This window comes from Pan paniscus, chromosome 6 (assembly GCF_029289425.2).
Source record: "Pan paniscus chromosome 6, NHGRI_mPanPan1-v2.0_pri, whole genome shotgun sequence".
Taxonomy (NCBI): domain Eukaryota; kingdom Metazoa; phylum Chordata; class Mammalia; order Primates; family Hominidae; genus Pan; species Pan paniscus.
Genome location: NC_073255.2, coordinates 186,168,416 through 186,192,521, shown reverse-complemented (window position 1 = coordinate 186,192,521; position 24,106 = coordinate 186,168,416). Strand labels below are relative to the sequence as shown.

Sequence of the window (24,106 nt, the reverse complement as noted above, 5' to 3'; positions counted from 1 at the left end):
GCCAATGGCCAGAGAGGGTTGGTTGGTATGAGATAGGTCTGCTAGGACATGGGACCTGACCTGGAGTAAACAGAAACTACTGTGGGTTTCAGGAGGATCCCTCCCTTGGGCAGGCGACATCCTTAAGCAGTGTCCATTGGGAACTCATCTGAAGTGGGTTTCTAGCTCAGAGGAAGAGCATTTGCCTGCAGGTCAAGAGGTCCATGGTGCAAATTTAGTGCCTCTTAGTGCTAGACTTTCAACTGGAAGTCAGTTGGGTGATTTCGGGGACCGGGGTGGGCGGGGGAGGGGGTGCAGGCGGGCATCTCGTTGGGCCTGTTGAGGGCTCAGCAGATGGGGAGTAGGAGCAGAGGGGGCAGCAGGCCTGGTCATATCTTGCCCAGGGTTGAGTTAATAGAGCCCAAGAGGAGCATGTGATCCAGGACCCACTTTGGTGATTAAAAGTGAAACAGGGTAGGGGGCACCTGGATTTGAACCAGGGACCTCTTGATCTGCAGTCAAATGCTCTACCCCTGAGCTATACCCCCAGGCCCAGGGAGAGGGTGTAATTAACACCCTTTTCATGTGTCGACACACCAAGAACAAGACTCAGCTCTGCAGGTTGGGATGTCCAGGCCAGTTCTGTCTCTCTGAATTCTGGCCTCCCTCCTGTCACTAACACTTCTTTTCCCATCACTTCTGTGTGGACCTGGCTGAGGACACCCTGGTGGCCTTGTTGACCTTTATGACTGGAAAGACCCTTCAAGTCAACCAGATAATCCTCTTTGACAGTAGCAGTTGTTGAGCATCATGTGAGGTGTGCTAGACTGGGGACAGAACTCTAACTGGGTGACACCACCTTCCCATGCACTGCAAGGAGGCCCAGTGCCTGTGTCTGGGACTTGTATTTGACATACAATACTGTTCATGATAATTTGCCAAGTGATAAGCAAATTGCTTTTGTAAAAGAAAGTTACTTAAATAATAATACTCAGTATTACAAAACCATGGCACATATATACCATAGAATACTGTGTGGCCATAAAAAAAGAATGATAATAGACCAATAGTTAATGGTAACCCCCTGGGAGCAGGTGAAGAAACCAGGGAGCGGGTGGGGGAATCTTCTCTTTTCCGATTTACATGTGATAACTCAATGTCCATGTTTCCAGCCTTCCAGGTACTGAGCCTTCTGGGTGGTTAAAAATAAAAGAGAGAAATTGATAAAATATTCCCCAGGAAGTCTTCTCTGCCTCCTGCAGCTGGCATTGTCCTAATTCCTCCTCCTTCTTCAGATCCTCCCAGGCTTTCTCTCATCCAGTTCCTCTGCCCCGTTCCTTCCAGGCAGCTCTCATCCCTCCCAGTGTTCAGCCCCTCCCCTCTGATGCTGTCACTCTTTTTTCACACAGCAGTTGTCCACTGTCCACCCGGCTGGAACATCACCATGGGGGTGGTGAGTCTGAGGGCAAAAGGCACCCACAATGGGCCAGGGGCATCCCTGCTGCCTGTGTCCTGTGCCCAGCACCCAGGCCCTGACCGCCTCTCCCTCAGCCACACTTGAGTTGAGTCCCACAGCACCCCCTTCCACACCTGCCTTCTCCACCCTGACCTACTGCCTCCCCAGAGGCCTCTCAGATGGTGAGGACCTAGTATAGTCAGATAGTACCATGCCCAAGGAGGTGTATAAACTGTGCAGGAATCAGTAAAAATAAAAATGCCAATGCTGCCCTCCCGAGTCAGCTGGGGCTTACAATCAGGTCAAAATGATGGTGTCAGCATTATTAAAGGCAGAGAAAGGTCTTTCTAGTCATACCTCGAGGAAGACGATCAAGGAAGGGACAAGTCCCCTGCTCAGTGATAAAACCACATATACAGCAAGAGAAATAGACAAGTCGTCTTCCCTGTATGAGAGAGATGGCTGAGTTGGGGTGGGGGCAGCAGGGCAGTTGCTAGGAAGCCCTCCTGAAGAGCAAGAAAGAGAGCAACTAATGCAACTCTTGTACGAATCCAATGGCCCCTGCATGAAGAAGGAGGAATCTGAAGGCCTCTCTGCCTGAAATGGTCCTACGACCCCAAGTACCAGGCGAGCTCCTGTCTTCTCAGTCTGGATCTCACTGTGGTGGCCCTAAAAAGAGTCAGTGACTGTCCTTAGGAGATGGCTTCCTGCATTGAGTGTGCCTGTGGAAGTAGCCAGCTGGTGTGCAGCTCATGCTGGAGCGAACATCAACAAGGAATCAACTGCACACTGTGGCCATCCTACCCCAGAGTCCCCTCTTCCTCCTACATTAGAATTCCCCTCGGAAACTGCCCTAAGCTTCCAATAGGGAAATTACATAAATTACTCAGACCAATGTGCTAACTGTAAGGAGACTAGAAGGTTAGCAATAGTTGGAGTCCTTGTACCAGCATACAGACAATTTTACATGGCATGGGAACTCCAGGCATGACTGACCTTGCCAGGGGGTGGCTCTTCACAAAACCAGAGGTAGTAAGAGACCTAAGAGGCCAAGGAAGTAAAAGTATAGATGAAAAGAAGGCAGTTGGGCAAATTTTCCTCTCAAATTTCCCTGCCCCACCTTCCGGAAACTATGCAATATTGCCCTCAGCAAGGAAGAAGAGAGCGGACGGGCAAGCCTCTTTTGTGATGGCAAATTCCATCTTCATAAAAGAGAACTTGTCTCCTCTGGTGGGCATGATGTGGTGAAGACTGGCTCCAGGTGTCCCAACGTGGCAGGCTAGGGCATATCTAGGACTATCTAGACTGTCTAGATAATAGAATCTCTAGAATGATCTTCTCTCAGGGGGTCCTAAAAGGGGCTGGGAGAGTGAAACACACACAAGGCACAGACAGAGGCAGCCCAAGGAGACCACAGGGATCAGTCAGAGTTTCCTGGGGCGGGAGTCACTACCTGCCTCATCTCACTGTGCAGAAGCCTTAGCTGGGCAAAGGAGGTGAACTCCAGCACCAGCTTCTATGGCTAAAATGGACAGTAGGTGCCCTGGAAAAAGCCAGCAGGATGGCCACACTACCCAAGAGAGAGAATTTTTCACATCAGCCCCAATGGTATACACACTACTTATGCATAATAACTACCACAAATATTTTACCTTACCAGTACGCCATGAATGAAACATCACTTCCTCAAGGAAAGTGTCCTTACCTCCTGCAATCGCTTTGATATCCCAGTAATAGTCTTATAATATCCCTGCATCTTACCATCTAGTATTTCTCATATTTTCCATTTTTAACTTCTGTGAACACTTGTACATCTTGATCTATTCCTCTAGTTTCAAGAGCCCATGTCTGTTTCACTCACCATTGGGATAGGTTGTGTACGGACATGGGCTTCCACTCTGGATTAGATGGGAGTGATTGGAGGATTTCTTGCAGAGGAATGACATAAGCTGATTTCGTCCTCTGGCTGGCCTGAGGGCACTGGAGGACATGTATGGAAGCCGGGACACAAGTTCAGGAAGTTGTCACCATAACCTGGATGAGAGATGATTTCAGCTTTGTCTGATGGTGGAGGCAATGAGAAGTGGTCAGATTTTGGATATATTTTGAAGCAGTGTGAACAGGATTTGCTGATGATTTGAGAGCAGGGTGTGAGAGAAAGGGAAAAGTCAAGGATAATGCCAAGGTTTTCTGTCCTGAGCACCCGGCGGGATGGGGGGGCCATTCTCTGAGATGGCCATTTTCATTGCAGCAGAAATGAAATTTGAGGGGGTGGTGGAAGTCAGGAGTTCGATCTGTGATGTATTAAATTGAATCCATCTGTTAAATGGTCTAATGGAGATGTCAAAAATGAAGCTGGAGTTCAAAGGGGAGGTGTTGGCTAAAGATATAAATTTGAGGGTCATCATCCCATTAAAGCCGCAGGATGGAATGAGAGCACTGAGGAAGTGGGAGTGAAAAGAAAAGTGGTCTAGGAACTAAGACCTGGGCCCTCGAATGTTTAAAAATGGGGATGTTAAGGAGAAACCAGCAAAAGAGATTGAGGAAAAGTGGCAGAGAAGTACAAAGAAAACAACAGAAAAAGAGTGACAGCCCCAATGTCGATTGAAAAAAAAATGCTACGGAGGGCTTGAATTAAAGATGAGAATCACCCATGACACATGGTCACCAAGGACTGTGACAAGCACAGTCTCAGTGAAGTGGAGCACTTGGGTGGGTGTTCTCCTGGGAAGCCCTCCTGACCCTCCTGATGGGTGGGACCCCTGCCACATGCTCCATGGCACCTGTATGTCTATCAAAGCACACACAGTTCGCCATAATTGCTGCAAAGATGTGCCTGTAGGGTTCCCTGTATATCATGAATGGCCAGTACATATATGAATATGCTCAAATGTGTCAATAAAAAAGAGAGGATATATTGATGGAAGGAGATCCCAGGGAAAGCCAAAGGGTGGATAAAGAACACAGGATGTGCTCTAGAGAGGAGCAGGCAGGCTTTTCCTCTTAGCCTGGAGGGGATGAGGAGAAGGTGAAGATGCAGAGCAGAGGATGCTGGGGGGCCTCCATGGCCTTGGTCTTCTCAGTCAGATAGAAAACAAAGTCTTCCAAAGACAATAAAGGAGGTAGGGTGGGAATCATTACTTGGGAAGAAGGGCAAAGTGTGAACCAGGCACTGTGGGAAATGGAGAAGAAGTGAATTAGAAAGGAATAGAATCATTGCTCATTACAGAGAGGCACTGGTTGAGGTCAAACTGGTGTAGATTTGCAGTGGGACCATTTGCCTGACTCTACAATTTACTCCATCAAAGACTGGCTCCCCCAGAGCAAAGGTGGGAAAGGCCAAAGGCGTGTGTATCCGCGGAAGCAGAAGGGCTCATGAGAGAGGTAGATAGACCACAGACCAAGCTCTCAAAGGAGCTGGAATCATGACTGAGAGGCCAAACATGGGATCAATAATGGGCAGGCAGATAGCTGAGCCCCAAGGTGGCCCTGCGGTCATGGGAACAGAGAGAGGTAGACAAGATTAAGGTCAAAATGAGGATAATGAAACATTTTTGGTAACAGTAAGAACATGTAAACACCAGAAAACGTGTCATAAAAGGACTTTTCTGATTCTAAGATCTTGAAAGGGAATAGTTTAAGTGATGATCAGGTTTGGCTATGAATGCTGAACACCCAAAATAACAAAGGATGGAAGCAAAACAAAAACAAGCAAACAAACCAGAAGCTTCCTTTTCTCCCACATAAAAGTCCACAGCTAGGTGGTCCAGGCATGGCTTTCCATAGGGTCAAGAACCCGATTTCTTCTTTGTGGCTGTCTGGCTGGCTTGGCTTTCATTCCAGCATGCCATCACCCACATTAGCATCTCATCGACCTCCCAGCCAGTAGGAAGGAGGAAAGACAAGCCTCTCCATATAAGAACACCCATCACTTTCACCTGCATCTCATTGACCAGCCTTATGCCTATGGCCTCACAGCTCCAAGGGGGTCCGGGAAATGCAGTTTTTCTTCTGGGAAGCCATGTGCTCAGCTGATAACCAAAAGGCAGGGTAGAAGACACTGGTGGAAAACTCTGAACCTCTGCCTCACCACACACCTTGAAAGCCGCAGTGAACGGAGTTTGTGAACATTCCTAGAGCCAGGAAGATGGAAATCTTAGGAGGCCTTAGCATTGGAAGCACATTACCTTGGAGTTTGACATTCCCGAGGATGAAAGCAGGAGGAGGTGAGGAAAATACGATTGTTAGCCTAGTTCTAAAAATTTCCACTAGGTTTGTGGAGAAGACATGAATGTGGAGAGGAGAGCGTGGTGAAAGGAGATGGCTTTGAGAGAGAAGCAGGGAGGGATGGTGGAGGAGCTGCGGTTTGGGGGCAACATGAAGAATGAGGCTGAGAAGGTGACCCCACCCTCTCAGTTCTGGAGGTTGAAGGGGAGGGATGGCTTCACGGGAAAGCTGGCCTTCAGGTGTACAAGGAGGGATAAAAAGGCAGACTCCCAGGGCAAGGCTAAGGAGGAAGGAGACTGTTTACAGAGTAGCTGGAGGGCTGGCGGGCTTGGGTGGAGGAGCTGAAACAGTAATGGGGATACAGGAAGGAGGCTGCCCCGAGAGACCATTTTCACTATCAGAAGGCATTGGAGGGCAGGGACGGGAAAGGGGCAAGTACCCAAGTTCTAGGCCAAAGCTCTAAGTGTGAAACTGGAACAGCAAAAGCCACTTCTTAAAAAATGTAAGTTTTTGTGAGTACAAAGTGGTATATATATTTACGGGGCACATGAGCTGTTTTGGAAGAGGCATGCGATGCGAAATAAGCTCATCATGGGGATTGGGGTGTCCATCCCCTCTAGCATTTCTTGTTTGAGTTACCAATGCCACTTTTTGGAGGAAAAAAAAAGTACTAAATAAAAAATTCGAATATTTTGTTAACAAAAGGAATCTGCTTTAAGGAAAAGAAAATTATAAAGCACATCACCAAAGATAAAAGAAGTTCTGTTATTCAGGCTCCTACATCTTATACTAAAAAGAAAGGTCACAGGATACAGAATATTTTCAACTCAGGGGAGTAGAGCAAAGCACCATTTGCTAAATGGTCAAATTAGGCAGAGCCTCAAGTGACACTACACTTGACCAGGCTCTGTCTTCAATGCCTGCTTCTCTGTTGTGTTTTCCTGCCATTCAGTGTAAAGATAGTAAGACTTTCTTGCTGTCACATAGTTTTATTACAATAACCTGTTTTTAACCTATCTAAAGTAGAAACTTCTGTTGTTCATATAAATCAGAAGAATTAATAAACATATTTTAGGTAGTTCTGAAAAAGATTCATAAAAGGTGATTAGTGTAAGGGATACTGAAAATCATGAATTGTGCTTCTGAATTCTATGCTGTATAGCTGAACCTCCATGAATTTTGACATTTTGTACCAAAAAAGCTGTTTGTTCTCCAAAGCATAGAACGCCATCACATCCTTTAGCTTTTGAGATGGTTGATATAATTCAATAATCCCTTCTGCAGAAGTTTGCTTTTAAAGCTTAAATATGACATAAAATTGCCTTTGATAGTTACAAAATTTAAACACAACATGGAACTTTACTTATATTTTAACCTGTTGACATTTCATCCTCTGCAGACTCTCTTGGCCTTACATGGGCTCACTCACTGACCTATAAATCCTCGCGGTTTGTCTTGGAATTGGAAGACCAATACCACCCCATCCCAGGGGGAATGCCTGGATGAAAAAGGGGAAAAATTAAGACAACTAGGAAATGCTGAAACAGCCTTTGTTCCTGGAAGATGCTGTTCTGGTCCAGTTTTTGTTTGTTTGTTTTTTTCTCTCCAAGACGGAGTCACGCTCTGTTGCCCAGGCTGGAGTGCAGTGGCGCAATCTTGGCTCACTGCAACCTCCACCTCACTGCAACCTCTGCCTCCCAGATTCAAGAGATGCTCCTGCTCAGCCTCCACAGTACCTGGCATTACAGGCATGTGCCACCATGCCCGGCTAATTTTTGTATTCTTAGTAGAGATGGGGTTTCACCATGTTGTCCAGGCTGGTCTCGAACTCTTGACCTCGTGATCCGCCCACCTTGGCTTCCCAAAGTGCTGGGATTACAGGTGTGAGCCACCGCACCCAGCCCCAGGTCCAGTTTCAAGTACTGTACACTTAAGTGTGAAAGGAAAATAAATCTTGGGGCCCCCAAATCACTAACCTGAAGGGAAAAGTCAAGCTGGGAACTGCTTAGGGCAAAGCTGCCTCCCATTTTATTCAAAGTCACCCCTCTGCTCACTGAGATAAGTGCATATCTGATTGCCTCCTTTGGAGAGGCTCATGAGAAACTCAAAAGAATGCAACCATTTGTCTCTTATATACCTGTGACCTGGAAGCCCCCTCCTTGCTTTCAGTTGTCCTGCCTTCACCTCAAGTTGTCCCACATTTCCAGAACTAACCAATGTACATCTTACACATATTGACTGATGTCTCATGTCTCCCTAAAATGTATAAAACCACCACATTCTACCCTCACCATTTGCTGGTTCCAGAAAAAATGAAATCTTTACCCTAGTGTCTAATAGAAAAGAAGTTAAAATGTAGGCACCTATTTAAAATGTCAAAATTGAAAAGCCAGAGGGGTTATCTGTATTTGAACTGGTTTCCTGTTGGATCTGCAGTCCAATACTCTACCCCTGAGCTATACTGTATCCTGCTATTGTGTGGGTTAGTTAATATCTTTGACTTTTATAGTCATACCCAGATTACCAGGAACCTATGAGTTGCCACTTCAAAATAGAAGCTCATAGGAGCTGCCAGACCCGCCTGAGTGAAAACTCATTGACCTTGTGCATAACAAGAGGCAGTCTCTCCTCCTCAGGTACCCCGGATCCTGTGTCTTCCCTGCCTTGAGTCCCTGGGTTGGGGCAGCAGCGTGGAAAAGCACTGCTAGAATGACCTTCAGAGTCAACCTCTAGTGCCTGTCATGGTGGGCACCTACAAAAGAAACTCCATGTGACTGAGGTGTCTTTTCTAACACACTTAATGACAGAGTTGCGTCTGGCTCTCCTGGCCCAGTATTCCATTCAGGGCACTTTCAACACAACTGCAATCTAGGACAAAAGATGATTCTTCCAGCTCTACTTCTTCAGTTATACATGGAGAATGATGGAGAAGGAGCAACTCCAAGAAATAGTGAGAAGGTGGTAGCTGAGTAGATTTTGGAATCCCCAAAAGCCTTAAAAGGACCAATGTTAACCTAGTTTCAAGGACCAAAAAATGTTGCAGGAGAACAACCCCACTTGACTCTTTCATTGTTTTTTAAGCGGCAGGGTATTCTACTGTTACCCAGGCTGGAGTGCAGTGAAACAATTATAGCTCACTGCAGCCTCCAACTCTTGGGCTCAAGCAATTCTCCCGCCTCAGCCTCTCAACTAACTGGGACCACAGGTGTGTGCCACCATACCCAGTTAATACTTTTTATTTTAATTTTTTTGTAGAGCAGACGTCTCACTATGTTGCCCAGGCTGGTCTGAAACTCGGAGCCTCAAGCGATCCTCCTGCCTTGGCCTCCCAAAGCTCTGGGATGAGCCACTGCGTCCAGCCTCCCACGTGACCTTTCCGATGGCAAGCAGAGCCCTGTCCCTCTTAGAAGGAACACGTGGAGTAACACTTGGGTTAGCTCGTTTTCACCTCCTCAGCTGTGCCAAGGCCCCGCCTCTTCTCTTGTCACAGGAGCTGGTAAACTGTCCCTTCCTGTGAACTGTCTTTTCCTTCTACTGGAATTTTCTCCTTTACCCACAGGCCTTTTGCCTTGTAGCCCTGGCAACCTTCTCAGAAGGCAGCAAAGCCAGCCACTCCTCTCCACTTCTGGTCCGAGGACCTGGGAAACACTGAATTCCACAGTGATTTCTATGATGTTAAATTCCTTCAAGGGACACACAGATGGTCACTTAAGTCCAGACCGCACTTTGCCCCACTGCTCACATCCTCCAGGACACACCATGGGACACACCATGAAAGCACTAGTTCCCCTAGGGGCCATATTGCCATGGAGATAACACCTCTGTCTCCTCAAACAGGAATAAGGCCCTTTTCCAAGGTAATCCGGGAGTAGCTCTTCCAGGCAACATGGCAGGGACTTGCCAACACATTGTTGTCTTGATAATAGAGGTAAATTATCATGCAGGGTGACCCGCAAAAAGGCCACAGTGAGAGAGGAAGCAGTGGTCTTCTACTGGGTCCCGTATCAAGTGGTGAAAGGAAGGCTGGACTCAGGGACATTTGCAGAATGATCTACTCCAATCTCCTCACTTTACATGTGAGGCAAGGGCTGACTGACTTGCCCAAGGATCTCGACTGGTTAATGACAGAACTGACAGGTCTCCTGATTCCCAGTTCCCCCTACAATCTCCGTGGTGCACATGTCCCAGCCTAGACAAGGCTTGGGTATGTTTGATGTCCCTGCTGGCTTTTTTTTTTTTTTTAATCCAGGACATTACAGTGAAGCTAAGGAAGCTTCAGAGTGCCTTCTCTGCACCAGCTCTGTGCCTCCTTCTAAATTTGTAATTTTATGAGGCTTTTTCTTAATAATGTTCTTCCTGATTACACAAGCTGCAGACCCATAAAACACGAGTCCACCCCTAGGAGAGGAGATGTGTTACTTGAGAGGGGAAGGAATCACGTGGAAGAGCTGAAGGGAAAAAAAAAAACAGGAAAAACCTGGGGCAGGTCCAGGGACATTCTCCTACAGCTCACGGGGTGAGTAGGGTGATTTTACCCTTTGTCGGATTTACTCCAAAAGACAAAATGATGCCAAGGGCTCCAGGCAGGAAATCTCTAAACCCCCTCATTTGAGGGACAATCGCCCAGAGATGAGAGGCATCAGAGAATAGCTAGGTTGTGCCTGTGACCCAAAGAAGCAAGTCGGACGCAGGAGCATCGGCAACACTATGAGTAAAGTCTTCCCCCACACGACTCCTGGGGCAATTCCATTTTTATACACTGAACGTACAGCCCACGCTGATGAAGAGAAACTAGGGGAGAATGTTCAGATCCCGGTCCCTAGGCCTGGCAAGCCCCATAGACCCCGCATCACATGTCGCAGGTTCCCCAGCTGGAAAGAGCCCCACTCAGCCCAGGAATCTGAAAGGCAATGCGCCTCTGTAACCAGGTGGGGGCCCCCGTCCAAGGCGCCCTCCATCCCCAGCCTCTTAAGGACTTTTAAATGTTTATTTTTCTCTCCTTGTTTAAAAATACTATCCTTGTTATTGAAAAATAAAAACATGAATTGGAAAAATTAAATGCGTAAAAACGGCCTGTGCTCTATTAAAGAAAACTACTTAGTCTATGTTGACATTTGTATGCTTCCAAACTTTCAAAACTATAGATACACATATACACGGTATATAATGCTACATATGATGTCATATATTGTTTTAAAGTGTTAATTTTAAAACAAAGACAGGATCGTTCTGGACAGGCTTTTTCTCTTAAAATATCATGAACATCTGTCCATACCAAGTTCTTCCCCAAAATAATGTTCAATGATGGTATTGCGTTCCATTGCTCATGCCATTAAAAAATATTTACTGTAATAAACACATGGTAGAAAATGCTAAGTGGCATCTACTGGTATATTCCTATTGTTCGAAGTATTTATTCCACTTCAAACACAGATGGGGATGAGTTACAGCTGCCCCCCGAAAACAGCCCAAACCTCCAGGCCCAGGACCTCGGGCGGCAGAAGTGCCTGTTCGGCCGCGCCGGGGCCCAGCTGGGCGAGGGGGCCACACTGCCCGCGGTCACCGGGGAGGGCCCTGCCTGGAAGCCCCTGCTCGCCCGCGGGCGCGGCCAGGCGGGTCTTATGAGGGGGACTCTTTTGGTAACCGAGTCCCTCGGCCTGGGTCGCGGGGCCAGCGCAGTGACTGCGCGCGCACACTCGGCAGTCGGGGAAGGGGCGAGGGGTCGGCCAGGGGTCGCGGGGTCAGCTCCGGGGCGCGGGCCAGGCGGGGTCGCGCCTGCAGTTCGCCTCCGGAGCTGCAGGTGGGGCTGTGCGGCTGCCTGCCTCCAGGAAGCCTCATGTGCCTTCGTCGGCCGCGCCGGCTCCCAGGATACAGTGCGGACCGGCCGGGCGCTAAAGGCGTTGACGCAACTGCGGGCGGCGCCGGGCAGGGGCAGTCAGGGAGCAGCGGCGGCAGAGACAGGGCTAGGCGGGCGCCGCCTGCGGAGAGCACTGGGAGGCGGGCCCTGCGTGGGGCCGCGCGCAGCAGCGGCGACGACTGTATCTGGGCCGTGGGGGACAGCGCAGGGCCATGGAGGAGGCGGCCGCAGCTCCGGTAAGGGCGACCAGCGCGCGCACGAACTCGCGGCCTGGATTCCCCGGGCGACCCGGGCCCGGCACACGGGGGCTGCGGGAGCCGAGCCGTACTACCGCGCCTGGGGCTCCGGGGAACAGGGCCGCGGGGTCTGCCGGGGCCTACTGCGCTTGCCAGCCGGGCCCCCCACTCCGGGCCGAGCCCGAGCGCTGGCGGAACGGTTGTCCCCGCCCCGGGCCGCCCCACGCCAAGTTCCTTGGCCCCTCCGGGGCTTCCTGCCCCCGCCCCAGCCGCTGAACCCTACATCTGCGTCCCCCCACCCGAGGCTCTTTTCTCTGCTTGGCGCTCGGCCTGTGGGTCCCTCCCCCAGCTCCCCCCAGCGGCTTAGTGGTACCTGGGAGTTGTGAGGCTTCGAATCCGCGTATACCGACACCCCTTACGTGCCCAGCTCCCCAGGGTCGGCGCGGAAGGGAATATAGAGCCAGGTACTGCACCAAGCCCTGTTGAGGCCTTAGTCTGTCCTTCTGTCCTCACAGCAAGCCTGTGGGATGGGTACTGGTGTTATCTCTGTCATGCAAAAGAAAAACCTGGGGCTTAGAGAAGTTAACTTGCCCAGGCTTGCACACCTGGAAGTGTGAAAAGACACACAGTGGCTGTGTGTTCAAGGACCAAGCAGACAGGTACGCGGGCAATAATTGTGCAAAATAGGAAGGGGTGAGTGTTGGCGCCCAGGTGGAAGCTGGCGGTGGGCTCCGGGGGAAGGAGTGTCAGGGGGCCGCCTGGTACCGCTGTCCACCCCTCCTGGCCTGATGCTCTGCGCCTCTGTGATTTGAGCCGGGCTTTTAGGGACGGCTAGGATTTCCCGCCCAGCTAGACCGGTGGTGCTTTCAGGGAGGGAGGAGTGCCTGGGCAAAGGCGCAGAGAGACGGGACAGTGCAGGGTGTGTGCAGGCACAGAAAGGAGTCCATGAGCCTGGAGAAGATGGTTTTGGTTTGGAGGCAGTGGGAAAGGAGTCTGCAGAGAGAGACTAGGAAGGGGCTTGCATGCCAGGACTTCATCCTGCGGGTGGGCGGCCAGTGAGGGATCGGGCTCCTGAGGGATCGGGCTCCTCTTACCATCAGCTCCTCTCAAGCAAAGAGTTTCGGCTTCCCGGCAGGAGTCCAAGGACAGCCCCACATATTCCAGCCACTTGTCAGTAAGAAGCTGGGCTGGAGTGAGCAGCGCAGTCGCCACCTCCCACCGCATAGTGTGAAGGCCTTACACAGGGTTTCCTGGCCCCATCAGAATTGTGAGAAAACCATGTGCTTTATTATCCACGAGTAAAAGACTAATATTTTCTTAATAAAGTAGTTTATGCAGAGGTCCCTTTCATGCCACACAAAGACTGTAATAATGCACGTGGAGGATGGGTAGGATTTCAGTGGATGGGGAGCTGGTGACCAGTTGAAAGGAAGCTTCTGGAGTAAACTCTTGGCGTTCAACTTCACGTGGCAGGGATTGATCTAAGAAAGGAGAGGTGAGGGAACAGTGGCCTTAGGTGGAGGGCAGACTCAAACCCAGAACCAAGCGGGCCCACCCAGGTACTTGTAGGACCACCTACTCCTTGAGAGCAAGACTCGCCATCCACATTGGGGTTTTCGCCTAGAAACAGTTCAGCTTGTCCAGAACCTCCCAGCCTTGAAGACCTTTTAGAGTCCTACCTTCTTTGGGTCCTGTTTCCCTCCAAACAGCCAGACAGGCCCTTGAGTACTGTCCTGGACAAGTTTTTTTCTGCTTCTGCTCAAACTCTCCTTTTGTCTCTATTTTTTGAGGTATCTATTCACATTGTAGTTCTCAGTGACTTTCCCTGAGTGAATCCACACTGGTTTCTAGTAGCTACTTCTTCATTTTGCAAACAATCACCAACCTTTTGTTGAGGAATTATTTTGCAGAATGTTGTAAGGAGGCGTCGATCCTTGGGCATGGATACCAGGAGCTTCTCTCTGCCCTATAGGTCCCACATTCAGATGTGGGTGGCTCAAATAGTCCAGCTCCCTACCCAAGGCAAAATGTGCTCATTCTTCCTTGTCCCCAGCTGCCAGTCACTGATACACCATGTGAATGTTTCCAAGGACAGGGAAGCCCCTCATCTCGAATTAAGATGGTTTTTGCCCATGTATAAGTGTAAGTTTGTGGCATATGTCCATTTTCCTCACCAGACTGTATGTCACCACTCCTAGTACAGCTACAAAAATGATTGAAGCCATCATTTTTACCTTGAGGAGGTGGGAATTGGGAAAGAGAAAGAATCTTGTAGGGCTCATGCAGTGTCAAAAAACTCTGGACTGATGGAGATTTGCAGTCATGGGGATTTTAGCTTGTGGGGAGGGGCAGATGGGAAGGGGACAAAATGAGACTGTCCTGGGGGAAGAGGAACTGGCCATTAGATTTTTATGTTTATTAAAAGGGGACATAAGATGCTTTAAAAAAAAATGAGCAGTACTCTTGTTTGTGCCGTTTCAGTGAACGAGCTGTGGTTTTTTTGTTTTTTTTTTTTTTGCTGCGTCATCGTCAATAGACAGTTCCTGTGTAATCATGAGGGGAGGTGCAGGCTGGGCTCTAGTAAATCTGCAGTTTACCATTTCCCCACTAAAATACCGAGCAATGCTAAGTCACAGTATACGTAGCAAAATTGCACTGAGTGCCAGGCATGTGTCAAGGACCGTGGTGTGAAAAGATGCAATACCATGTTCAGGGAGCCCACAGTGTAGGCGTGGGTAGGAAATTACTGTGTAGGGTGATAAGCACCGTGATAAGGGTCTGCATTGTGCTGCAGAGGCCTGGAGTAAAGGCACCCACCCAGACATAGACCTAACATACCCAAGCAGGTGATGGCCAACCTGAGATCTGGCATGTGGTATAGGATAGCCCCACTTGTCCACACATATGGACTCCCAGCCCAACTCCCCCGTGCCTAGGGAGAGAGGGGCTCAATGAAGACAGTGGATGGAATGAGTCATGCCAGTTTCTCTTTTGTTTCTGAAAGATTTCTCCGTGGACGATGGCAGCCACGATTCAGGCCATGGAGAGGAAGATTGAATCGCAGGCTGCTCGCCTGCTTTCCCTAGAAGGTCGAACCGGGATGGCCGAGAAGAAGCTGGCTGATTGCGAGAAGACAGCCGTGGAGTTCGGGAACCAGCTGGAGGGCAAGTGGGCCGTGCTGGGGACCCTGCTGCAGGAGTACGGGCTGCTGCAGAGGCGGCTGGAGAACGTGGAGAACCTGCTGCGCAACAGGAACTTCTGGATCCTGCGGCTGCCCCCGGGCAGCAAGGGGGAGTCCCCTAAGGTAGCCCTGGGGCGCCCTGGGGTTGGGGAGGCCGCGGGCCAAGCCTGTGAGCGTGTGGGTGAGCGAGTGTGACGCTTGTGGTTTCAGGTGCCTATGACATTTGATGATGTGGCTGTGTAGTTCTCTGAGCAAGTGTGGGGCAAGCTGGAGGACTGGCAGAAGGAGCTCTGCAAGCACATGATGAGGGGCAACTGCGAGATGCTGGTCTCTTTGGGTAAGGCCTGACACTCATTATTGGATTTTGGAAGTCCGTGTACTTCTCTCTCCACGTGGTTGTTTTCATGACAGTGATATGTAAATCACCAGAAGCGTTGACCTTGAGAGTTGTTACCTCCTGTGAAAGATGAGCCCTGGGTGATGGAGTTAAAAGCTCCCTTCGCCCTGTGTGCAGGGCCCCAGAATGCCAAGCTGGGAAAGGTGGTGGCTTCTCTCCTACACAGGTCCAGGGTATGGACCTTTCTATTGGTGCTTACTTGGAGCGGGGAGGACCCCTGTTCTCAGATCCAGTAAGTAATTGACTCACATTTGAGAAAGACTTTCTAATTCAGCCTTCTTCTACAGATACATGTGGCCCTTACGGCAACATGCTTTAAGGTCAGTGGAGAACATGGGCCAGTGGTGCTGCTTACAGCTGACATTTTCTTCATGCCTCAAAACTTTACTTCCCTCATTTTCTTGGGCTACTGCTGCTCTCCTTGTTTGATCCTGCCCAGGAAGGGCCTGGACTCTGTTTCTTCCCGGGCTGATTTCCTCTTCCTGATGGTTTCTGCGTGATCCTGGAGCCAAGGCCAGTGAGACCTGTTAGAGAGGGCAGGAGCAGGTGCAGACGTGAGGTTGTTTCGTCAGCACAAGTGCACTGCCGTTTAACGTGCACGCTCTGTGGCAGTTTCTTTATCCCGGCACTGTGGACATTTGGGACCAGGTGATTCTGTGTGTCGGGGGCATCCTCTGCATCGTAGGATGTTGAGCAGCAGCCCTGGCCTCTCAGGGCATCTCCAGATGCCAGTCACCTCTCCCCCAGCCCTGAGCACGACAACCAGAATTGTCTCCAGACTTTGCCAAATGTCCCCGGGGAGCAAAATTGCCTGTGGTTGAGAGCTACTGCTCTCAGGAGACAATCAGGAGATTTCGTTTCTAGACCATTGTTGGTTTTCAGGGCTGACTGTCCTCAGCTCTGACTGGAACGTGACAAAAACTAACCTTCTGTCTTTCCTCAGACTACGCCATCTCCAAGTCCGTGGTCCTCTCCCAGATTGAACAAGGGAAGGAGCCCTGCAACTGGTGCCGCCCTGACCCCAAGATTCCAGATGTTCCTGTGGACCCCAGTCCAGGTAAGGGCTGGGAGAAGGCCAGGAGGCATCAGGTATTGTGTGGGAAACAGAGACGGAAAGGCCAGGAAGGGTGTGATCTTTCCAGAGACAGTCGAGGAGAAACATGAAACTTACAGGTTTTATGTCTTGAATTTTTTATAGTTGAGTTTTAATCTCTAACTTAGTCAGCTAATGCTCCAGAAACGAACACTTTCTATCAGGGAAACAGGTGGCAAACCTAATCTTTTAGGAAGAGACAAAGGCAGGGCACAGGTTGAGGGGAGGGAGAGGAGGACACTGAGAGGGAAGGCAGGAGCATAGTGGACCCTTGAACAACACAGGGGCCAGGGGCGCCAGCCCCCAATCCCACGCAGCTGAAGATCTACGTCTAACTTTTGACTCTCCAAAAAGTTAACGGATAGTCTCCTATTGACCAGAAGCCTTGATACTATGAACAGGGAATAACACATATTTTGTATGCTCTATATGTTATGTATTGTATACTTATAGTAAGCTAGAGAAAAAATGTTATTGGGAAAATCATAAGGAAAAGAAAATATATTTACTACTCATTAAGTGGAAGTGGGTCATCATAAAGGTCATCATCCTCACTGTCATCTTCAGATTGAGTAGACTGAGGAGGAAGAGGAGGGGTTGGTCCTACTGTCTCAGGGGTGACAGAGGCAGAAGGAAATTCACTTATAAGTGGGCCTGCATAGTTCAAACCCGTGTTGTTCAAGGGGCAGCTGTGTATTGAAAACAAAATTAATTCAAAGCTTTGCAAAGAGTCCGTCTTGCTTCCGAGAACCAGTGTCTATTTATTTATTCATTTATTTATTTTTGAGACGGAATCTTGCTCTGTCACCCAGGCTGGAGTGCAGTGGCACGATCTCAGCTCACTGGCAACCTCCGCCTCCTGGGTTCAAGCATTTCTCCTGCCTCAGCTTCCCGAGTAGCTGGGATTACGAGTACCTGCCATCGTGCCCAGCTAATTTTTGTATTTTTGTAGAGAGAGGGTTTCACCCCCGATGTTAGCCAGGCAGGTCTTGAACTCCTGACCTTAGGCCATCTGCCCGCCTCGGCCACCCAAAGTGCTGGGATTGCAGATATGAGCCACCGCGTCCAAACTCAACCTTAATTTAAGCCAGTAGCAGTTGTAGAACATAAACCCATTGGTCAGCCTTATGGTTCAGTATGATTAGAGGCATACATTTATTTAAGGTGAATCTGGTTACCAGATATCAGTGTCTCAGATTTCCCTGGAGCCAGTCAGCACCTTTGAAAGTTAAGGGAAGGACAGGTGGACACAGGAGAAAAACCACATTTCTGAATTGGAGACCTGCTGGTCATTTGACCACAGAGACCACATCTCTGCAAGGCTCGACCCCTGATTCCTCCAGAAGACCCGCCCTTGACCGTCCCACCTGCTTTGGTTTTCCCTTTCGTCTGACACTGAGAAAGGTGGTGTTCCGCAGAGGCCCTCCTGTGCGCCACTTGTGTGAAATTAAATGCATCCCCCATGTTCGTCATCTCATCTCAGTCAGATTTGCACTTTCCTAAGGGCAGAAGCATGTTCCGGGCTGGCCGCTTTGCCAGCCGTCATCAGGACATTGACAGTTTAGTTCTACAGATGCATTTTTGAGAATCTTCTAGGTATCAAGGACAGTGCTAAGCGCTAGAGGACGTAAAGATGGCTGAGGACAGATACTTTTGGGCTGGAAAAGAGGGTTACAACCCATGCGCGTCCAGCTTCTTAGCCTGGGTGGGAGGTTCTGGGTGGGTGGGTTTCGTTGTATTTACACCGTATGTGGAGGCTACTCTCACTTCCACGGCATCATTCAATGAGAGTAAAGAGGGGCTGGAAATACGCTGGTTGCTGGTAAGACCCTGTAACACTCTCTAGCTGCACCGTATGATGTTCAGCAGCATCCGTGGCCTCTACCCACCAGTAGACAAGATGAGTAGACACAAACTCCACTGTCCGTCCTGAGCCTGTCGGCAGGGATCCTGTGTAGCCTTTATCCCTGTCCTGTTTTTCCAAGGAGCCGGGAATCATGGCTCATCCCTTGCCACATTTGGCCTGACCCATCCCCTTGTGAGACCTCACCTCCCCTTCTCCTCACCTCCTGCACATCCCTCCACTGAGCCTTGTGGGACTCAGGGCTCAGCAGACCCGCCAGGTCCTGAGTGTTCCCTGCTTGGACTGAGCTCCAGGGGACTGCAGCCCTCTGAGTGCTTGTCATCCTCTTCCCTGCCTCCATCTGAGCCCAGGCCCACCAGGGACAGGGTCCTCGCCTCTCATGATTGCGTCTCTGCCAGCCTCACTCCCTCTGTAGAGACCCTGCCTTTGGGTCTCAGGCCTCGTCTTTTTTGCTGCTTCTGCAGACCTTCCCTCTCTTCTCATCACTCTTCCAGCCCTCAGTCTTGGCCATGGCAGCCTTCTTGTGGATGGTCCTGTGCCCCCTCCACCCATCCCACGGCCATCCATGACTATGATGACAGTGACTGCACCACAACCACCATCTCCATCTCCAGCACACCACTCCCCAACCGCCTCCTGCTGTCCCTTCAATTCCCTCTCTGGTGTCCTGATTCCAGCAGTTTCCAGTCTTTCAAGACCTGCAAGCCATCGATCTTGCTGCCTTTTCGCTGCCCCTCTCTCCTCATTTCCCTCCATGCCCACCATTGTGGTCTCCCTTTGCACACAGCCCCAGTGCCCTTGCCCTTGTTTTGTTCATTGTATCCACCTGGTGAAATCCATCAGTGTTCTGTACCTGCAGCCAAACAGCTGCACGTGGTGCAGAGAACCAGGTAAACTGGCTGCTGGTGTCACGTGACATCCACGCCCAGTGACTTCAGCGGGCGCTCTGCCACGCAGTCACACTGTGTTTCCCTAGCCTAGGGGCCGGCCAACTGTGGCTGAGGGCCAAATTTAGCTCATCTGGTTCTGTATGGCCCACAGCTGAGATTGGTTTTATATTTTAACCCCCTTTTTTTTAGTTAAAGAGAAATACACCACTCACTTGCACAGCTCTCCCCATGCCATCTGCCTGCACCTGTGCCCCCTTCTCTGCCTTCAGTCCTGTGACTGCTAAACTGTCGACTCTCCAGCCAAAGCCCCACTTCCACCTGGTGCTGCATCCCACCCCATGCCAGCTTCTCAAGGGCAAAACAGTCAATCCTACCTTGACCTCTACCCCTACAGCCACGGCCTGCTTCTCTGCTCCGCTTCGTGGCAGAGCCCCTTGGGTACATCTGTGCTTGCTGTCTCTTGCCTCTTCCCTCCCACTCTTTTACCCCTTCCGCCAAAACCTCTCCAGCCTTGGTTACCAGGGCCCTCCGTGGTGTTGAATGGTCTGTCTTCTTACTTGGCCTGTTCGTAACACTTGCCATGTTGCTCGCTTTCCTCTCACCTGCCACCCACCTTCACTGCTCTTTCTTCGCTGGTTCCTGTTGCCCTGTGGAGCCTCTCAGCCCTAGAGCGCCCTTGGTTCTCACACCCCCTCTCTACTTGCATTTCCTTACTCCCATCATCTCCCAGGGTCTTGGGGCCACGCATACCATCTAGGAATGTGTGCCTCAAACCTGGGTTTTTGCCCCAAATTCCGCACATCTAGCTGCTTGGCCTGTATCTCCACCTCAGTGTCTCATAAACTCCCCCCAAACATTCCCAGCGCTGAGCTCCTGTCTTCTCTGAATAGCCTGCTCCTCCCACATTCTCCCCAACCCAGTAAATGGCAGCTCCATCCTTCCATTTGTAGGCAAAACCCCAGGAGTCCTCTCTGACCACCTCCTCCACATCCCCATCCACTCCACCAGAAACCCTACTGGCCCTCCCTGCCAGGTTTGCCCAGAGTCTGTCCACACCTCGTCCCCTCCACTCTGACACCCAGGCTTATCGTCTCTTGCTGAGGTTGTTGCCAGCCCCTGCCATGATCCCCCAGAGTCTCGTCTCAGCCCAGCAGAGTAATCCCTTTTAGACGCAAATCCTGGCTTTCCATCTGACCCGCGCTATTGGCTCACCTCCTCCACTTTTCTCTCACTCTGCCCAGCTGCACCATCCCTGGTGGTGTCCCCTCCACCCTGTGCCAGGACCTTCGCAGTGCCCTCTGCTGGGAGTGCTCCTCAGGCAGGTCCCATCTGCAGGCCTTTCCTGTCATCGGCACTGCAGGCCCTCCCCACCCAGGACTCCGGGCCTACTTTCCTGCTTTGGGTCTTCCGTGTCAGACAGCGTCACATAATATATATATTTCCTATTTATAGATTTCATCGTATGTCAGGTCTACCTCATTAGAATGTCAGTTTCAAAGTACAAAGACTTTTTAACTGTTTTCTTCATATATTCATTCTAGGCACCTGGAATATTGCTGAGCATAGAGTAGGAATTCAGTAACTATTTGCTGAATGTATGCCATGCTTTGTAATTCAAAACATGTATGTGTGTATGTGTGTGATGTGTGTGCGCGAAATAATGGATTTTTGATACCATTTAGGTCTCCCAGACCTCCCTAGGGCAGCCACTTGTCCTGAATTGTCTGTTTATCCTTTCTATCCACATTTTTTTTTTTTTTGAGCCGGAGTCTCTCTTTGTCGCCCAGGCTAGAGTGCAGTGGCACGATCTTGGCTCACACCAACCTCCGCCTCCCAGGTTCAAGCAATCCTCCTGCCTCAGCCTCTGGAGTACCTGAGACTACAGGCGCATGCCACCAAGCCTGGCTAATTTTTTGTATTTTTATTAGAGACAGGGTTTCACCATGTTAGCCAGGATGGTCTTGATCTCGTAACCTCGTGATCCACCTGCCTCGGCCTCCCCAAAGTGCTGGATTACAGGCGTGAGCCACCGTGCTCACCCTCTATCCACATTTTAAAATGTCTACTGTGTGCATTGGTAGTTGTGAACAATACATGGATTTTTGTGTTTTGAAACATTACATAGATGTCATTATATTTATCACTCATTATTCTGTATTTCAGACCTATCCATGTTGATACATGTAGATCAAGTTCATTCCTTTTAACAGATGCTTAATATTCCAGAAGCAACTATATTGTAACTTATTTTTCATTCCTCCACTGATTGGCACTTAAGCTTTTTTTGATTTTTCACACTCACAAGCGATACCGTAGTGATCATTCTTGGGCCTGTCTCTTTGTGCCCCTGTGGGGATGCTACTCCAGAAGACAGACCCAGCGGTGGCCTCACCATATCATAGGCTTGCTTGATTTCGTCTCTGCCATTGCCATATTGCTGTCCCCAGAAGTACCCCAGTGCCACCAGGTGCGCCTAGCAGCAGCTAGCTATGAAGAACCTGTTTCTTTATGTCTGCCCAGTTTCTATAATTACATTTCTGCCAACCTGATGGGGAGAGATCCTTGTCTTAATTCAGGATACTGGAGGCCTGAGCTTCAGAGCTCAAATAGCCTTCGTGCCTGGTCCTGGCTCTGCCAGTTGTGCTGAGCTAATGGTTTGGGGCTAGCATGGGGCTGGGTCCCCTCTGTTAAGGTGTCTCCCTTTTAAAAGGGAAGGACTAGTAAGTGAGGAGAGGGAAGAAGAGAAGACAGTCGAAAAATGTAGGCCAGGGCCCAAAGTACCCCACTGTGCAGAGGGTGAAAGTGAAGTGGAGAGAGAGTATGGGATGTAGGTTAAAGAAGATAAAACTAAAGCAGGAGAGAAGGAGAGAGGAAGCTTCCAGCTCTAAACAGCAGTTCTCCAAATTGTTCTCAGCCCACACAGGGACTGAGGAGGAGGCTGCAGGATTCTAGGCAGGAAAGATTTCTAGAAGTCCTCTGATAGGTCCATGGGGAAGGACAGGGTAAGGTCAAAGCCAGATAGAGGTCTGTCTGAAGGAGGTCAGTTGCCAGTGGTTCACTGAAAATGATGAGAAATTACAATGTCTATTAGATCCTTGGGCGTGGGAACATAGGTGAAACAGTGTCAATCAGGAAAGTCTAAACAGTTGAGAGGGCACATTTTGAGGGCAGAGCATCTGGCTGCATATCAAGTAGTCCCTGGTTCAAGATGGTGTCACTTGTTGGCCCTTCCTTTCACTCTGCCCACGTGTTTGCAGTCACTCCGTCCTGTGTCATGTCCCAGTGACCACAGATTTCTCTGATTCTCCACTTCTCCACTTTTCCATGGATTGGATCCTGTCTTCTGGTCACTACTTTTATCTGACACATTGTGGGATTCAGCAAATGGAAAAGAGGAAAGGAAAAGGCAGTTCAGCTCCTGCCTCAGAGTGTTCAGTGCAAAGAGGCCCTTTATCATGAATGTGGATTCTAGTATTGACTTGGTCATTAATCAGGTGTGTTTTGTTTGGGTATGATTTTAATTACTGTCATTTTTTCCAGATCTATACCATGGAAGGGAACAGATTAAACGAGTATCTCCAAACCATGAGTCAGAATGTTGCAGGTTTTTTAGAAGCACACATGTCCCTAGGTCCCTTCCCAGAGAGTCTGGCTTAGGAGTCCTCAAGTGGGGCCCAAGAACTTTTGCTTTTACCCAGCTCTGCCCTGCCCTGCCCAGCCCAGCCCATCCTCACCTCCAGCAGCTCTGCTGAACAACCAATTCTTTTGAGTCCCTCTGTTCTAGGCGAGTCTGAAGGATGTTTTGGCTGCAAACCTCAGTGATTTTAATGTCCCTGCCTTCAGTCACACACTGGAGGAGGAAGGATGCTGGTTGTAAGTAGAGCTGGCAGGCAGGTGTGGAGTGGGAAGGGGGTGTATCATGACAAAGCAAGTACACATCTCATGACGGTGACAGGATGTGGCCATACAGGTTTATAGTACTTATTAGAGACAGGTAGTCAAATGGGGGTATAGCTCAGGGGTAGAGCATTTGACTGCAGATCAAGAGGTCCCTGGTTCAAATCCAGGTGCCCCCTCCCTGTTTTCACTCACTGAACATGATAGGATGTTCTATTCCTAGCCTTTCTTCAACACATGGATTCATTCTGCAAAGCAGGAGAGAGAGGAGGCAGGTCAGGTCTTCACTAGAAAGCCTCACCTGACACCAGAAGCTGTAGAGAAACCCAGTTTCTTGAAGGCTGTCATTGTCCACAGGTCTGGGGAGAACTATTTTTTTCTTGCACATCTCAACCCTCTTCATTTGGGGAATTCACAATTGTGTAAGTCTTGGTGGAAGACAGGATCCTGTTTCTGGTCAAGGAAAATACAAGGTCAGATATGTTGTCTCCCTGAACGTTGGTGTGTGAATCAGGGATCCTCAGAGAAAATAGAACCAATAGGGGCTGGTGTGTGTGTGCACGTGTGCACCTGTGTGTACATAGACAGATTTTTAGGAACTGGATCATGCCATTGTGGGGGCTGGCAAGTGTGATGTCTTCAGGGCATGGCAGCAATCTGGAGAAGCAGGGAAGAGTTGAGGTTGCAGCTCCAGCCTGAAGACAGCATGGAGGCAAAATTCCTTTCTTGGGGGACAGCAGATATTTCCTCATAAGGTTTTCATCTGATCGCATGAGGCCCACTCACATTTTGGAGGGTAATCTGCTTTAGTCAAAGTCTATAGATTGAATGTTAATCACATCTAAAAAATACTTTCACAGCAACATCCAGATTGGTATGGACAAACATCTGGCCACCATGGCCTAGCCAAGTTGACACATTTAAAGAAAAAAAAAAAAAACTGTTGAGGCAGACAGAAGCTCCCTCTGTCACCCAAGCTGGAGTGCAGTGGCACTATCTCCACTCACTGCAACCTTCGTCTTCTGGGCT

General features: G+C 49.6%; 1 protein-coding gene and 2 non-coding genes across 3 annotated transcripts in view; 2 read left to right on the top strand and 1 right to left on the bottom strand.

The window, feature by feature from the left end:
- The window catches only part of LOC103786425 (zinc finger protein 746), a 134,864-nt gene that overhangs the window by 77,956 nt on the left and 32,802 nt on the right, over nucleotides 1-24,106 (top strand). The window contains 3 exon segments of the mRNA XM_063606137.1: nucleotides 14,760-15,059; nucleotides 15,147-15,273; nucleotides 16,277-16,390. Of these exon segments, the coding sequence (XP_063462207.1) occupies nucleotides 14,760-15,059; nucleotides 15,147-15,273; nucleotides 16,277-16,390 (541 nt within the window).
- On the bottom strand, nucleotides 456-527 carry TRNAC-GCA (transfer RNA cysteine (anticodon GCA)). The gene has a single exon. It is a non-coding gene; the product is annotated as a tRNA-Cys (tRNA).
- TRNAC-GCA (transfer RNA cysteine (anticodon GCA)) lies at nucleotides 23,185-23,256 on the top strand. Its single transcript has one exon. It is a non-coding gene; the product is annotated as a tRNA-Cys (tRNA).